General features: G+C 38.4%; 2 protein-coding genes across 5 annotated transcripts in view; one reads left to right on the top strand and one right to left on the bottom strand.

Moving 5' to 3' along the window:
• The window catches only part of ESF1 (ESF1 nucleolar pre-rRNA processing protein homolog), a 58,683-nt gene extending 55,117 nt beyond the window's left edge, over nt 1–3,566 (bottom strand). Inside the window, exons 1-2 of one of the 2 annotated variants that reach the window (XM_014832765.3) lie at nt 3,413–3,566; nt 1,331–2,012 (exon numbers count right to left, since the gene is read on the bottom strand). In XM_014832765.3, coding sequence (XP_014688251.2) covers nt 1,331–1,970 — 640 coding nt within the window. In that variant the 5' untranslated portion in view covers nt 1,971–2,012; nt 3,413–3,566. Of the gene's footprint in view, nt 1–1,330; nt 2,013–3,333 lie in introns of both variants that reach the window. The other variant, XM_044747978.2, reaches the window with a different exon arrangement.
• The window catches only part of NDUFAF5 (NADH:ubiquinone oxidoreductase complex assembly factor 5), a 32,064-nt gene continuing 19,695 nt past the window's right edge, over nt 3,467–15,835 (top strand). Inside the window, exons 1-5 of one of the 3 annotated variants that reach the window (XM_014832766.3) lie at nt 3,467–3,825; nt 6,005–6,045; nt 8,509–8,572; nt 13,215–13,262; nt 14,434–14,537. In XM_014832766.3, the coding sequence (XP_014688252.2) occupies nt 3,604–3,825; nt 6,005–6,045; nt 8,509–8,572; nt 13,215–13,262; nt 14,434–14,537 (479 nt within the window). In that variant the 5' untranslated portion in view covers nt 3,467–3,603. Of the gene's footprint in view, nt 3,826–6,004; nt 6,046–8,508; nt 8,573–13,214; nt 13,263–14,433; nt 14,538–15,835 lie in introns of those variants that run through there. The other 2 variants (XR_011494550.1, XM_044747979.2) reach the window with 2 other exon arrangements.

Raw genomic sequence — 15,835 nt, 5'->3', positions numbered from 1 at the left:
TGCTGCTGTGAGAGGTAACACAAAATTTTAATAAGCTTAGTAAACATGTAAACATGAATTAGAATCAGATATTTCCTACTTTTAGCTCCAAATAATCACTTCTAGCTGTATTATCCACTCACCCCTTCAGAGACCTTATAATCTAATCAAACAAGAACACTGACGTCTTCTGAACATAACCATATCTTTGCTCACAAAGTTCTTTCCACATAGAATGCTCAGGTCCCCAATTTTTCCAAATTCCAATCAAAATACTGCTTCAAGTATAAATTTTCCTCTAATTACCATTATCTCGAGCAATCTCTTCCTCCGAGTTCTCATACCCCTCTGCTAAACATCTTCTACGGTACTATTATCCTATTTTGTATCATGGCTCTGACTAACTTCTTCCACTTTAGATCTGCACTGTCCAATATAGTAGTCAGCAGCTACATGTGGCAACTGAGCACTTGAAATGTGGCTCCTCCAACTTGACATTAGTATGAAAGTAGAATGCAAGATATTCCATTAAAATTTTTATGTTGACTACATATTGAAATTTTTTTGATATATTGGGTTAGATAAAATGTATTAATAAAACAATTCCATCTGTTTCTTTTTACTTTTTAATGTCTCTACTAGAAAATTCAAAATTATGTATTCCTATTGGACCATGCTGCTTTAGACCAGTGTCACCGCATAGAGTTTAGCAGACTGTTATTTGCAAAAGAGGATATACAAGAGGGGCAAGAAGGGCTTGAATTGAAGCCAAACTCCTCTCACCAAGCCATGTACCCTTCAAGGGCACTGTGTCTGTTCCGGGAAAAAGAACCTGTTACTTCACTCAAAGGTGCTGTCTCTCACAAAACTGTGAGCTCTGGCAGCTCTGTGTCCAGAGGGGCACATCTTTTTCTAACTTGCAGAGGCATCACATAAACTAGCAGCAGCCCTGACAAGGGGGATCACGTCTTAATCATGTTCTATCTGCCAGACACTAGTTACTAAAAGTGGTTGAATGAATGAAAGAATGGATGAGTACTCAACTCTACTTAATCTTTTTCAGAGCTTTTTCTTCTTTTCATGTGGTGAGAACATATAACACTTCATCTGGTTAGAGAATATAGCTCTCACTAGTGCCCAGTACAAATCAAAATCATTGTTTAGCCTCAAGATTCAAGATTTTATTTGTTTCTCTTCTAGCCATTACAGCACCAAATCAAAAATTATTAATTATTATACGGTATTTTTTCTTTCATAGCTTTATACTTCCAAATAAGCATTTGACCATTCCTATTACACTATGAAAATAAATAATGTTATACCAAAAAATCCCTAGTTTCTTTCAACCAACCTGATTGCGTTTCTCCTCTTGTTTCAGAAAACTTGATCTTGGGAGATTCCACAATTTCAGAGGTGCCTGAGTCTACTGTCCTTAGTTTTCCTTTGGGATACAAGTCTGTACTATGTCGAACAACGTTTTTTTTCCCTTTTGCACTTTTTTGTGTAAATTCTTCATTATCTTTCTTGGGACTTATTTTTGAATCTATCTTCTTAGACTTGCATGAGTTTTTCATTTTCTGAATTCTGTCAGAGTTCTCTAAGTCATTTTCATTTTTGGAATCCTTTCGACTAATGTTCTTAGTTTCTTTCTTTTTTTCTTCAACTAGATTTTTTGATTCTATTTCGTTTTTAGTTTGGGGTCTTTTCTTCATTTTCTTTTGGTTCAATAGTTTGTTATCTTCATCAGATAGATCTGAATCAGAATCTGAAAGGTCATAAAAACGTTTCAAGTCCTCTGTAGTGCTGTGGTTGATGGGGCGTCCTCTTTTATCCACAGCATAATTCAACTTGAACTTTTTGTCATGAAACATTGCTCGAAATCTCTTGTCGATTTTGATTTTTCGTTCTTTTTCTGGCATCTCCCAAAATCTCGGGTCCTTTGTAACCCGCCTAAACCGCTGGTCACTCATTATCTCTTGTTTGGATGCCATTTTTAAATGTCTGACTGGACAGACGCTTGAAGAAGCCAAATACTGAAAAACAAAACAAACGTTACAAAAATGCAGGGTTAGTAGTATAATAGGTGCTTCAGGAAAAAATATTAATTCACAATATATCCTAAGCTAAACGTAAATAAAATAAAGGTAACAAGTGTAATTTCATTTTCCAAACTTATTCTGCGTCACACGCAAAAAAACAAAACCTAACAGAATCTCCTCTTTTGATTACAGACCTCTTGGAGAAATAAACTTAAGGCAAAATCAAGCAGAATTCCAGGGCTTTATAGAGGCGGCAAATGCTTACTAGCCAATTGCACTCACCTAGAATTCGGCTTTTTCTCTTTGTATACCTGTATATGTTACAAATTAAAAGCTAATATAATCAAAAGATCCCAGGCCTGGGTCTCATTTGTTTCTTCACATTCTGGCCCCCTTCTCTCTGTTAATCTTAACCTTATGTTACTTTAAACAGCCTTTAGTTCTACAATACTAGTCTCCTAACTAAATAGACCAAAATCAATTCAGGTTTAGCTCACAAAATTCCCTCTTTAAGTCTGACCATCCTTTAAGAACCAGGTAAAGTCTCTCACTCTTTTTAATAAAGATCACTTCTTTCCATAATTTCTTACTCTACCAGTGACTAAGGCTGATTACCCCCAAAACATATTAGAATACGTGTGTGTGTGTATAATTACTATCGTTCCCTTGAAAATAGTCGCTAATGGTTTAGCATCTCTAGATTTGACTTTTGCAAAGAGCCAAAAGTAATTGATTATTAAGAGCAAAAAGGAACTGACCAAATAGGGTAGTGGTGCTTTGTTTTAAAAGAAAGCCTTGACTATAAAGCTATATTTTTCCCTTAAATTTGAAACAACTTTTTATACACCAAGAAAAATCAAAGATGTCAATAATCCACTTACACACTTAAAAAGATAACATTAGTATTAACGATGGCGAGCTCTTACTATGTGCGGGTTACTGTTCCATGAATTTTAGAAATATTAAAGCATTTAACCCTCTGAATAGCCTTAGGAGGTAGGAAACACCTCATTCAACTATTAGAGGTAATGCATATAAAGGTTGGGAACGAAAGCACTGGACAAACGCCAGATATTTGAAGAGCGAAAGGCGACCTGACCTCACCTCCGACGCCCGCCCTCATCTCCGGAGGCCACTCTCCCGTTCTACCCACCCCCTAACGCGGGGAACACCGAGTTGCCTCCGGAACGAAGGTCTCCTTCCCAATTCCCAAACCTCAGCGCGCGGCTACTGGGCTGAGGACCCTCGACAGGACCCTAGGAGGACCAAGCAAGTCTGAAAAATGAAGCCGGAAAGGCAAGGAGGAAGGGCGCACCCTCACGAATCCGAAGGAGACCCTATCAGACACCGGTTCTGTACCCGCTACGGCCCTTCTTGAACCCAACCCCACTCACCTCGGAGGAGCCCTCTCAGAGCCTCACATGGGACCCATACCCACAATCCTCCGCGTGTCGCTCCGCCGTAATGGCACGCGAACTGGGCCAAACTACTTCTCTTTTCCCTCTGCGAAATCTGGAGTAGTCGCCGAAGCCGCGGCGGCGCATGCGCACAAGAAGGGCTTCGGCGAGTGGCGTAGCCGCTGGAGATGCTGCGGCTCACCCGAGTCTGGCTGCTGTGGCGGCGACCTCCGGCGGCGGGGGTTCTCGCCAAGAACCTCGGCCTCAGGAAGGTCGCGTCTGGTGTCTCTCCCCCGGGCAGCGCCTCACCCAGAGCCCTAAATATCTTCGACCGGGATTTGAAGAGGAAACAGAAGAACTGGGCGGCCCGGCAGCCCGAGCCGAGGAAGTTTGACTACCTGAAGGAGGAGGTGAGGCCGCGGGGCAGCGGGGCAGGGCGGCGCCGGCCTTGGCCTCGGGTCCAGCAGCTCCGGCCGGGCCCGGACCGACCCCAGCTCGCCGTGTGACCTTGAGCAGCTGCCCAGGCTGTCCGGGCCTCTACTGTAATCACGGAAGGGCTGGGCTCGGGTATTTCTAAGGTGCTATTCATTCATTCATTCATTCACTCACTCAGCAGTTACTGCTTGAGTCACAAGTGTGTCTAGAGCAAAGTAGATCGCTGCCCTCATGAGATTACATTCTTGCGGGAGGCGAAACAGTGAACGAGAAATGTAATGTCAGCTAAAGAAATAAAGTGAAGTCGTGCAGTGATTGCGGTGGTCCGGGAAGACCACTGTAGCAGACACCGTGATGAGGAATTGGCCAAGCTGAGATCTTGGGGGAGAAGCGTTACAGGCAAAGGGGAGGAGAAATGCAGAGTCCCCGAGGCCTCCAGTGAAGGAAGGAGTGGGAGAGAGAGGTCAGGGGGCGCCCAAGTGATTAGGGCCTTAAGGAGTAAGGACTTTGGATTTTTTCTCTCTCTGAGCTGTCCCTTTAGTATGGTAATCTCTGGCCACATGTGGCTGTTCAGTACTTGAAATGTGGCTAGTCCAACTGAGATGTGCTGTAAGTGTAAAATACACTGGATGTCAGTGACTTAGTGTGAAAAAAGGATGTAAAATACTTCATTAATAATTTTTATCTTGATTACATGTTGAAATTATATTTTGATATGTTGGGTTAAATAAAATGTTAAAATTAATTTCTCCTGTTTCTTTTTACTTTTTTAAAGTGGTTATTAGAAAATTTAAAATTACACTTGTGGCTCTCGTTTTTCTGTTGGCCAGCAGTGCTCTAGAGGAATGTGAGGCTGTTGAATGGTTTTAAGCAGTGGAGTCATAGGATCTGGTTTATGTTTTAGGAAGATTAATTGAGATAAATTAAGATCTCTGATTTGTGTTGGTTTGAAAGACCTCTTCCTCGCTGCCCAGGTGGGCTAGAGACTGAGAGTTTTTACTCTCTGGACCTGCAGCACAGAGCTCAGGCCTAAGTAAATGTGTCTTCAGGGATAGAGCAATATTGAAGTTGAGTATAATGAGCTCTTTCAGGCCAAAGCAACAAACTTTGAGCTCCTTTGGGCAGAGCTCTTTGCAAGCCCTGGCCTGATCAGGTGATTGACTGTGTTTGTTCTCAGGGTTCATAATGGCATGTACTTAGAAGATGTGTGTTCCTAGCCACTCTTCTCCAAGAAAAGTACCTAGAGATTGCAACTGGACTGAGGCCTCACCAGGGTGCAGGACTAGAATAAATGAGATAAAGTATTTGAGAGTTCTTTTTATGATAAACGAAAGACATTCATGTTAGGAATGACGTACAAAGTGGACTCCTCTGGGGAAAGACTTCTGCTGTACCTCCTCCCTTCAACCTCCCTCTCCTAAAAAGCAGATACACATGTCCTAAACTTTCAAGTTCTAATAGAAACTCTGGGGTGTTTATGAGGGAATAAGTAGAATGTGGGGGATATTTGGCTCCCACATCTTTATTCCTGCCAGATGAAGCTAGCCCACCAAAAGGAGGCACCTACCTTATGACATTTTTTAGATTGGGATGGGATTGGGGAGGGAGGCAGGAAGTGCGGTTTCTTCAGATTTGGCTGACTTTTTCTAATTTACAGACATTGCTCAGAAAAATTCTTTACCTGTTTAGGAGTTACACAAAATTTGTTAATAGTCATCAAATAATAGAATTTTTATTACGTGACAGCTTCTACAGTCATCTGTAATAAACCCCAGCTAACTAAATAATTTTTCACTTTCATATTCCTCATGCTAATATCTATGGGCAATAATGTGTCTTTTATGCTCCAATTGCTTTTCGTCCTTGCAACCTTATACCACAAAAAATATATGTATATAAGGAATGTTTAGTCTTGAATTCATTAAACTGACTTCTGAAGTCAATTTGTTTCCTGGGATTTTAATTTATTATGTTTCTATTCAGAATTTGAAAAGAAAGCTGCTGTAGATAAATTGAAACAGGGATAAAGGGGAGTACTTACCAACATGTTGAAACATAAGTAACCTATGGATTGTTGAATACTGGAAAAAGAGTATTACTTCTCTGTTAAACCTACTCAACTTGTCTCCATCATTGCCTCCTGTAATCCTTCAGGTTGGAAGTCGGATCGCAGATCGTGTATATGACATAGCCAGGTAAGTGATGATTAGCATAATAAAACACAGTTAACTTTTGACTGGAGACTTGAGAGACTGAATGCTGAAAGCTTGATATCTGGAATGGCGGAATCTGGAGGAATTTATTATCAGGATTAGTGATTTTAATCACTCTCTAAGTCTCTGCTTTTTTCTGTCTGGGAGAGGAAGTGTTCTTTTCTTCACTTTTGCCTAAAAAGAGAATGAATGGAAACACAACTCATAGCTTCTATCTGAGCCTGAATGTCTGATCCACTTGATTTGGCCAAAAGCCAGTAATGGAAAGATTGCTCCAAAAATGGAGATAAAGAATTAACTACACATGAATTTTTAAGATTTACTGAATCTAGCTTTAAAAGTTTAACTAAAATTAATGGAATCTTTTACCATCTAAATGGAGAAGAGAGTCTACCTAGATTTGTTCCCCAATCAGGTTATATGAAACTTTGGCCATTTTTGGTTTAAATATTATTAATGGCAATAAGGGTTCTCTCACCATTCTATAGAGGCAGATTTGAGAAAAGACTGCATTCATCAAGTCTTATTAAAACCATGATGGATTTCTTGCTCTGTATTAAGCATAACAAAAGCTCTACAGATTGAAGTTTATAGCTGCATGGCAGGAACCACAGTTAAATAATGAGTTTGCCATAGAATTGCTGTATTTTGTTAGCAAATCACTTTCTGTGTTCTTTTGTCTGAAAAACAGAGATTAAATTAGGCCAAGATGGGGTGAATTTATTACATTTGTCTATAAAAAGGGGAATTTTGTAAAATCACAAATTCAGTCATATTTTAGATATATCCTTGCTACTTAAAGGAGTCTTGGGATGCATTAATTTCATACAGTAGAAAAAAATTCTTCATTGTTTCAAATAATCACCCCATTTCATTTGTTTCGTTAGTTTTGTTATTGTAAAGATCTGAAAAATAGCTACTTCTCTATAGTCATTCATTTGCTTGGATTTTTAGGCCATTTTCAATATCATAAATGAAACATTAAATTTTCCAAAACAGTTTGGATTTTACAATCTTTTTATGTGATAGTACTGAGCAAAACACAGGTCTATAGAGAGACCTATGCTTATGGCTAAAAGCATGTCCTAAGCTAACATTAACTCTTAGGAATTTAATTATTAAAAATACCAGTCTAAATGTTCTTGCACTGATGTTTTATTATTAGAAATAATAGTTTATATTGTCAATATTGATCTTTTGTTGATTTTTTAGAACTTGCCCCACAGATTATTAAATGTCTTAATTTGTGGTATCTGAGACTCACTTAATACTGTTATAATCAGTGATAATAATAACTCATTAACTAACTTTTGTTGAGTATTTGTACTGTGCTAAAAACTTTACATGCGTTATTTCATAAAATTCTCACAACCACCCTGAGGAAGTTAGTAACTTTTCCATTTTATAGATGGTGAAACTGAGATCCAGTAATATTAAATCACTGTGTATGGTCACAGAGCCAGTAAATTGCAGGCCCAGAATTCTAACTCATGTCTTTGATTCCAAAGCCTGTGTACTTCATGTCACACTGTGTTCACAATCAAGATAAAGGGCATTAGGTAGATAAGTGGTTGTTTCTCACTAGCTGTTCTCCAACTGTGTACTGGTGTTCTATACTTTTGACATAAGTTTTTAGCAGAAATTGGAAAGAGTCTCTTGGTTCAATAGGAAAAATATTATTAGTGGATAAAATTAAATTTTCTTGTTAAAAATTTTTCTTAAACCTATAGATGTGTGTTTCTTAAACAATTAGATGTGTGTACTGATTTATGACATGATATATTTAGAGGAGACAGCATAGCATAGGGGTTAATAGTTCCAGTTCCGGATTCAAACTGACTGAATTCAGGTTCTGACTGCCACTTAGTTGCGTGAACTTGGGTTGACCTACTTTACTCTGAACACTTAGCACACCACTTTGAACCTAGTAAGATTTCAGTAAAAGTTAGCTGTTATTTAGTTGGTGTTTTGTATTGTTTTGAGTTTAACGTATTAATATTTCATGGTATTTCACATGCTGATTTCTAAGTCATCTGCTGCCTCAGTAAATTTGAGAAATGGGGATAATTAGTAAGTTCCTGATAAGTATCACAAATATTTTCATGTTGATTTACGTTAGCTTCTTTTCGTTCTTTATCTGGATATATTATCAGATCAAAATACCCCCACTAAACCTGTTCTTTGAATTCATGTCATGGAGCAATCTGATGGAAAGCCAGTTGACTGTGAGGTCTTGTGAATGGCTGGACATGAGACATACTTGCTCTGTCTGGTATGTTCTCTGGTAGATACAGCTTGTAAGATGAAACAGAAAAAGTAGATTATAGAACTTTCTGAAAGTTGTGTTCACTAAAATGTTTTTACTTAAAAAACATTACTTCTTAATAATTATTTTATGGACTGTATTATTACAGACAAAACTTAACTTCTGTGTGTATTTTTTAGAGATTTCCCCCTTGCTTTGGATCTCGGTTGTGGAAGAGGTTACATAGCACAACATTTGAATAAGGTATATTTATTTGATGACTTAATTTACTTTGAAAAATAAAATTGGCTAATTTTAAGGACAAATTTTCTTATGCAATTCTTAATTAAGTGGTTGAACCAATGGTTGTTTTGTGTCCCCTTTTAACTATTTTTTTCTTAAAGTGATTTTTCTTTCCTTTGAATCCATATTATACAGTGGTTCCTACTGATAGTTTCTTTAAGTCTATTTAAGATACATTGCTCTTAATTCCCACTTTGTTCAAATGTGATTTTGTTTTTTGCTGAGGAAGATTTGCCCTGAGTTAACAACTGTTGCCAATCTTCCTCTTTTTGTATGTGAGCTGCCGCCACAGCATGGCCACTGAGACAGGTGGTGAACGTCTGCACCTGGGAACCAAGCCTGGGCTGCTGAAGTGGAGTGCACTGAACTTAACCACTAGGCAACTGGGGCTGGCCTCTTAAGATGTTTTTGATAATTCACAATTAAAATCAGATTAACATTCATTTGGAACATGGATTAAGCTAATTTTCTAGCTAAGAAAAATATTAATTTCATCAGTTGGTTAGAAATCTTTCTGTGTGATTAAATATAGGTAGCCTTTATTAATGCTTATACTGTTTTATTTTGCATTTTCTAGTTCAGACCATAAAGACCATTTATTGTTTTAGTCCCTATATATACTATGCTGTGATGGACACAGATTAAAGTGGGCTTCCTATTTAAAATCTACTTAGAAAATACATACACTTGGGCCAGGGCGGGGAGAGAGGGGTTGTGTGAGTCTCCTAAAACACTGTTATTGATAATAGTAAATGACACAGAAACGGTACAGTCATTAAACTGCAACAGGAGTTAAGGGAAAGGGAAAATCAGTAGGGGGGCATGTGTCAAAGGCTTCTGAAAGGGCACAGAATCTGACCTGGGATTTGAAAGGAACTGAGTTGGTGTTTCATAGGCAGTGGAAGTTAGGGCATAGCGGTAGGAAAGGCACAGAGGTAGAATGCGGTAGCGTGTGATATAGTGATGTTTTGGAAAGATTTATTTGGGGATAGTATGCAAGAAGGATTGAAGAAGAGAGAAGATAAAGATACAGACCAAATAGGAGGCTGTATTAAAGGTAGTGCAGGCATGAAAGAGAAAGGCCTGCCACCCACGTAGAGGCAGCAGGATATAAAGGAAGGGATGTATAAAGAGACGTAATAGAACCCATAGAACTTGATGACTGATCAGATATGGTGGGCAGAGCAAACCCATTCTTCTGGTTGCTCAGGCCAGAAAACTTAGTCATTGATTCCTCTTGTGTCCTCCCCTCCGACATCAAATCCATCAGCAAATCTTATTTGGATTTCAAAATAGATCCATAATTCTACTACTTTCAGTATTACCATATTGGTCCATATTGCAGTAGCCTCCTTATTGGCCTCCCTTCTATTCTTGTTCTGACAGTTTGTTCTCATAACAAACTAATCCTTTTAAAACGTGTCAGTTGGTTGTCAGTCCTCTGCTCAGAACTCTTGGCAGTTGTCGTCTAATAATTTGATAATAATCCAGGGTCCTAATCCATAAAGCCCTCAATGATCTGACTCTCCATGATGTCTTTGACCTTATCTCCTTCCCCTCATTCCCTACTTTTTAGCAACCCTGGCCTCCTTGCTGTCTCTCAGACTGGCCAGGGCTTTGCACTGTACTTGTTCTCTACGTTCTTCCCCAAGATGTCTGTGTGGCTTACTGCCTCACCTCTCAGGTTTTTGCTTAAATGACCCCTCATCAAAAATCCCTTCCCTGACTATTCTATAAAACAGGGCCCCCACTCTTGACTGGCTAGTTGCTTTATTTGTTTCCATAGCACTTATTAGCACCTGCTGTATGTTTGTTTATTTGGCGTCTGTCTTCTCCTACTGGAATATAAGCTCCACAGACTTGCTCATTTTTGTTCACTACTAAATTTCCAGTAGCTAGAACACACAGTGAAGATTTATTAAATGAATATTGCATAAATAAATGCGTGGTAACTTTGAAGTTATTACTTCAGTTACTGGAAAAAGTCAGGGGATGTGGTGGCAAGGAGCAAGTGGTATTCCTATTTTGGATATGTTGCGTTTGAGGTGACAGTGGACTATATTACTGTTAATGTCCGGCAGGTAGTTGGAAATGTGGAACTGGAATTGGGTGTTGAGGTTAAGAGCGTTGACTCAAGTTGGGCAGATCGGGATTCAAAATTCAGCTCTGCCACGTGCTGTCTATATACCCTTAGACCAGTTACCCAACTTCTCCAGACCTCAGTTTCTGTAAAATGTGAGCAGTAATATGTATCTCCGAAGGTGGGCAAGAGGATTAAGTGAGATGAGATAAGTCTGGCAAAGTGGAAGCTGTTGTTCTCATTTGGAAGCCTCTGTCAGAGGTGACAGCAGAAGCCACAGGAATAGGTAAACTGGGGCAAAAATATAGAAAAGAACCGTCCACAATTTTATTTAGGGGTAGAAGAATGAGGAGGAGCCAACAAAGATGCTGGGAATAGTAAGCAAGATGGAAAGTGCCTTAATATGGTATCTTTTGACTGTGAGAAGCAGAAATCCACTGAAGCCAGTTTAAATACAGGGACATTTGTTACTTAGAGGCTCTTATGTCACTCAAGGATCTGAAAGTACAGCCAGCCTCACAAGGCCTGTTTGAAACAGAATGAAGGCCCTCCTGTTCACTTGCTCTCTGGGATTACTAGATGCTGCATGGTTGCCTTCTTTCTTTTTTTAATTTTTTTTTAAAGATTGGCACCTGAGCTAACAACTGTTGCCAATCTTCTTTTTTTTTTTTTTTTCTGCTTTTTCTCCCCAAATTCCCCCGGTACATAGTTGTATATTTTAGTTGTGGGTCTTTCTAGTTGTGGCACGCGGGATGCTGCCTCAGCGTGGCCTGATGAGTGGTGCCATGTCTGTGCCCAGGATCTGAACTGGCGAAACCCTGGGCCGCTGAAGTGGAGCGCACAAACTTAGCCGCTTGGCCACGGGGCCGGCCCCGCCTTCTTTCTTTTTTCTCTCTGCAGACTATCACTGGTATTCATCAGGGCATGTGGCCCCAATATGAGTATCCTACACCCAGTGGTGTGCTGAGGCTAGCTTATAGCAGCTCATGAAAACTGATTGTTAGTATCTCTTCCCAACTCTGTATTCAGTGATGTCATGTTGATAACTTGAAATCAGCCATGGTGGAGTGTTTATGCCACAGAAATTGACAAATGCTACAAAGCAGTCCCTTACCAAAAGCCCGCTATTAAAAATTTACCAGCATACCACTGCCTGCACCCTGAAGTCTACATACTCTTCCAACTCCAGGAACCTCTGCCCCTGTCTCTGTCTCGTATTTAAATTTTCAAGTCAGAGACAGGGGTAGATAGTCTGGATTGGCCTATTTTTCCACCCCTCCCACTGGTATGCTGGAATTAGCTCATGAGAGCCAATTGTGCACATTTTTTCCCAGCTCTACTTTCAGCAACATCATGTTGGTGGCATGAAATCTGCCATTCTTGGAGTGGTTGCACTGTGGAAATTGGGCACCTTTTTTTTGAGACCCAAAGTTAAACATTTACCTGCACACAAGTTGCCCTTAGGTAATCAGCAGTGTTCAGGTAATGGTAGGGTACCCACGTAATGGTACAGTACCCTTTCCAAGTTGTGGGCAGGGAAGTTCCTTAAGAAGGAGGTGTGGATGAAGTGCAAAGGATTGGTTTCTCTAACAGAGAAGGTACTCAAAGAAAGTGCTGAAGAAGTTTCGAGTAGACCGTCAGCAGTGCTCTGCTTCAAAGAGGTCAAGTGAAGTAAGATTGGTAGCAGACAGACTGTTGTGGTTGGTGATTAGTTTATTGGTAATCTTTACAAATAGTTTTAGTAGAGCAGTGAAAGTGGAAATAGATTACCAAGAATTGGGGAGAAAAACATTAGTGAGAAGTAGAGTTGTGGATTGCAAACAAAACAACCACAAGACTGTTAGAGGTGAGGAAATTTTTCAAAATTGGGAGGCTTATGCCTGTTTTAAGGTGAGAGGGAAAGAAACACAGAAGATGGAGATTGAAGATAGGTAGAGATGGTGATGGAGGGAGCAGGATCCTGGATAAAAAAGTGCATAGTGGAAGGTGTTAATCTGGGAAAGAAATAGTGCAATACTCTTTCCTCTGGAAAGGAAGGGAGAATAGGTGAAACAGGGAAAATGAAACCAGTTAGGCCCCTCTTAAGTAACTGTTTATTAAGTCTTTCTTTATTCTTTGTAAACTCTTTGAATGAACAAGTAAAAAGTGAGAAAACCATTCCAGGTCTTTTATGGCACAAGAGTGGGGACTGGCTCTCAGCATTTTATGCCATGGCAAAGGTAACACGTAAGCCTTAACCCAGTGAAGTAAATGAAGGATGTTGATTATTCACACTTGTGTTCTCTATTTTATTAAACATAGGGTTAGTTGCATGTATTTAAATCTGTGTAACTTAATATGTGTTATTAAAAGTAATTGTGTACCATACTGGTTTTATGCAGCAAAATACCCTTACAAAGCTGAAAATTAGCTTATAATTATCACTTTCTCCTTTAGCAATTTCAACAGTCATTCTGTTTTATTTGTTAGTGGGTTTTTGTTTGTTTGTTTTTGTATTATCTGATCAACTTTATTTCATTACAGGAAACCGTTGGAAAGTTTTTCCAAGCAGACATTGCAGAAAATGCTTTGGTAGGTAGCTTTTTAACACATGGTTTCTGATCTCTTGGTTTGATTTTTAGTTCTTTGTTTTTTATTTCCTTCAACTTCGAAATAGCATTGTTGTTTGTTTTTTTTTCCTGTTTATAAATATAACACATATAAAGAAGAATTAAACAACATAGGAAATACAAAGGAAGAAGAAAATATCACCCCTAGTCCCACCACTCAGAGGCAACCACTGGTGACATTTTGGTCTCCCCCTTTGTAGGTGAATATCTATCTCCCCAACACACAATTTTGTAGAAATGGTGTTATGCTAATGTGCCATGTTTTTCACAGAACATCGTCCTTTTATATACATGCACATACCATCTTTTTAAAGGGCTATGTAGTATTCCAATATATGATTTATTTATTCCATGATGTATTTGGCTAAGTTTCTATTGAACGGTTATATTTCTATTTTCTCAATAACCAACACTGTGATGAACATTCTTATATAAAGCAACTCTGTATGTTTGATTTGTTTTTCTCCCTGAGAATAAATTCCTAGTAGTGGAATTTATGGATTCGTTGATGTTCATCTTTAAATTTTTGATATACATCTCCAGACTGCTCTTAGAAAGACTGAATGACAATATTCGATGAAAGTACCTTTTTCTCCTTCTCTTTGCCTCTTTGGTTTGTAAGAGCTTGTTTTTTAGAGATATTAATTTTTCATCATGTATGTTATAAATATTTTTCCCAATGTTTTGTTTACACTGTTTATTGCTTTTTAGAAGTTTTTGATTAGTTTATCGTCAAATATATCAATCTTTTCCTTTTCAGTTTCTATCTTTTAAGCCATGTTTACTTAGGTGTTTTTATTTGAGTATAACAACGTTGACCCAGATTTTCATCTAGTACTTTTATGGCTTCAATTATTCCACTGAAGCTTTCAGCCTTTTGAGATTTGTTTTGGTGTGAGATAGGTGTCCTATTTATGTTTTTCCAACCAGCTAGGCAGTTTTCATGGCTGGTCTTTAGTGTCATTTCAGAAATATTTTTTGAGTTTCTGTGTGGCTCTTTTGTTTGGTTAATTTTTTTTGAAGGGATAGAAACTGCCAAGTAAATGTAACATTACTTAAATTTAACAATGATTGCATTAGTAACTGAGATTCTATATAAATGTGTTTTTGAACTTTTATTTTTTAACCATTAGAAAAATACCTTAGAAACAGAAATTCCTACTGTCAGTGTTTTAGCTGATGAAGAATTCCTTCCCTTCCGAGAAAATACATTTGACCTGGTGGTTAGCAGTTTAAGGTTGGTAATCCATTTGTACTTTAAAAAATATATGTGTTATAAATAGATAATTTATGCTTTAAAGTTTTAGTATTATAAGGTAAAGAAAATAGATAATGGAGTAAATTCTTAACTTTTTTTTAAAGTCACAAACCCACTTATGTTGGTTTATAAGCTATAAGATTTCTCTGCTAAAGAATTTTGGATTATATGCTCCCTAGTGGAGATAATATGATACAGCATGTCAACTTTTTTTTCCAACTTTCCTCAATTTGCAAAGGCTCATCTGTGATAGAAGGGTTTTCCTCCCTGATGCAACTTGGTATCCTGGAATTGATATTGATGTGGGCAGGAGTTTGAAAGAGTATACTGGCTCCAATATTCAAATGTTAGAGCACCCTTTATAAGCTTGTTCTTCCAAATAAGGAAAAGCTAGTATTTCTTTCAACTAAAATTCTTTTTCTACACAGAAGTATAGTCCTCAAAGTTACTTTTTTCCCTCTGTGCTTCCTACCATGTCCCTCCACATTTATTACACAAACATATTATAAATATTTATTGGATAGATTATAATATGCAAGGCACTGAACTAGGTGCTTTGGGGGAGTACAAAATCAGTTCAGACAGGGATCCTGTCCTCAAAGAACTCAGCATCTAATAGAGAAAATAAAATATTCTATGCAGTACCTTATTTCTTCTTATTATAGTCAGATAAATTTTCTTTCAAAGATTTAACATGCTCTCCTTGTCAGTACAACCGTTTTGATAGCTGATTTTAGGGTGACCAGTCATCACAGTTTGCCCAAGACCTCGCCAGTGTTAGTGGTGAAAGGCCTGTGTGCCAGGAAACCCCTCAGTCCCAGGCGAACTGGGAGTTGGTCACCCTTGCTGCTTTCTTCAGTGAGTTTGTAATTTCTTCCCTGCTTTTTGACATGTGCTGAACAAAATTAGAAAAGTGTTCAGATTCTGTCATGAAGTGAAAAACATTACAGAGCCTTGGTCTGAGGGCAAGAGCTCTGCGCAGGGAGTCAGAACTCGAGTTTTAACTTTAGCTCATCTGCTTGCTATTGGCAAGTAACTGATTCCATTGCTTTCATTTTCTCCACAAGTATGATAGAGTTTATAATATGACCTCCTTAATTTTTAAAATATCTAATAATTGTTAGAAAGCCTTATGAAAGATACATTTGAACTTAACACAGTACAGTGTGAAATGGGTCTTCAGTACTATCCTGAAAGTCAACATAAGATGATGCCAACTCTACCAGGAAAGTGTGACCACACTCTATAGAGACTCAGAATATGATTCTTGCCATCAT

This window comes from Equus asinus, chromosome 15, assembly GCF_041296235.1.
Source record: "Equus asinus isolate D_3611 breed Donkey chromosome 15, EquAss-T2T_v2, whole genome shotgun sequence".
NCBI lineage: Eukaryota > Metazoa > Chordata > Mammalia > Perissodactyla > Equidae > Equus > Equus asinus.
Note: the sequence above shows the minus strand (reverse complement) of the source record. Positions and strands in the feature narration are given on the sequence as shown.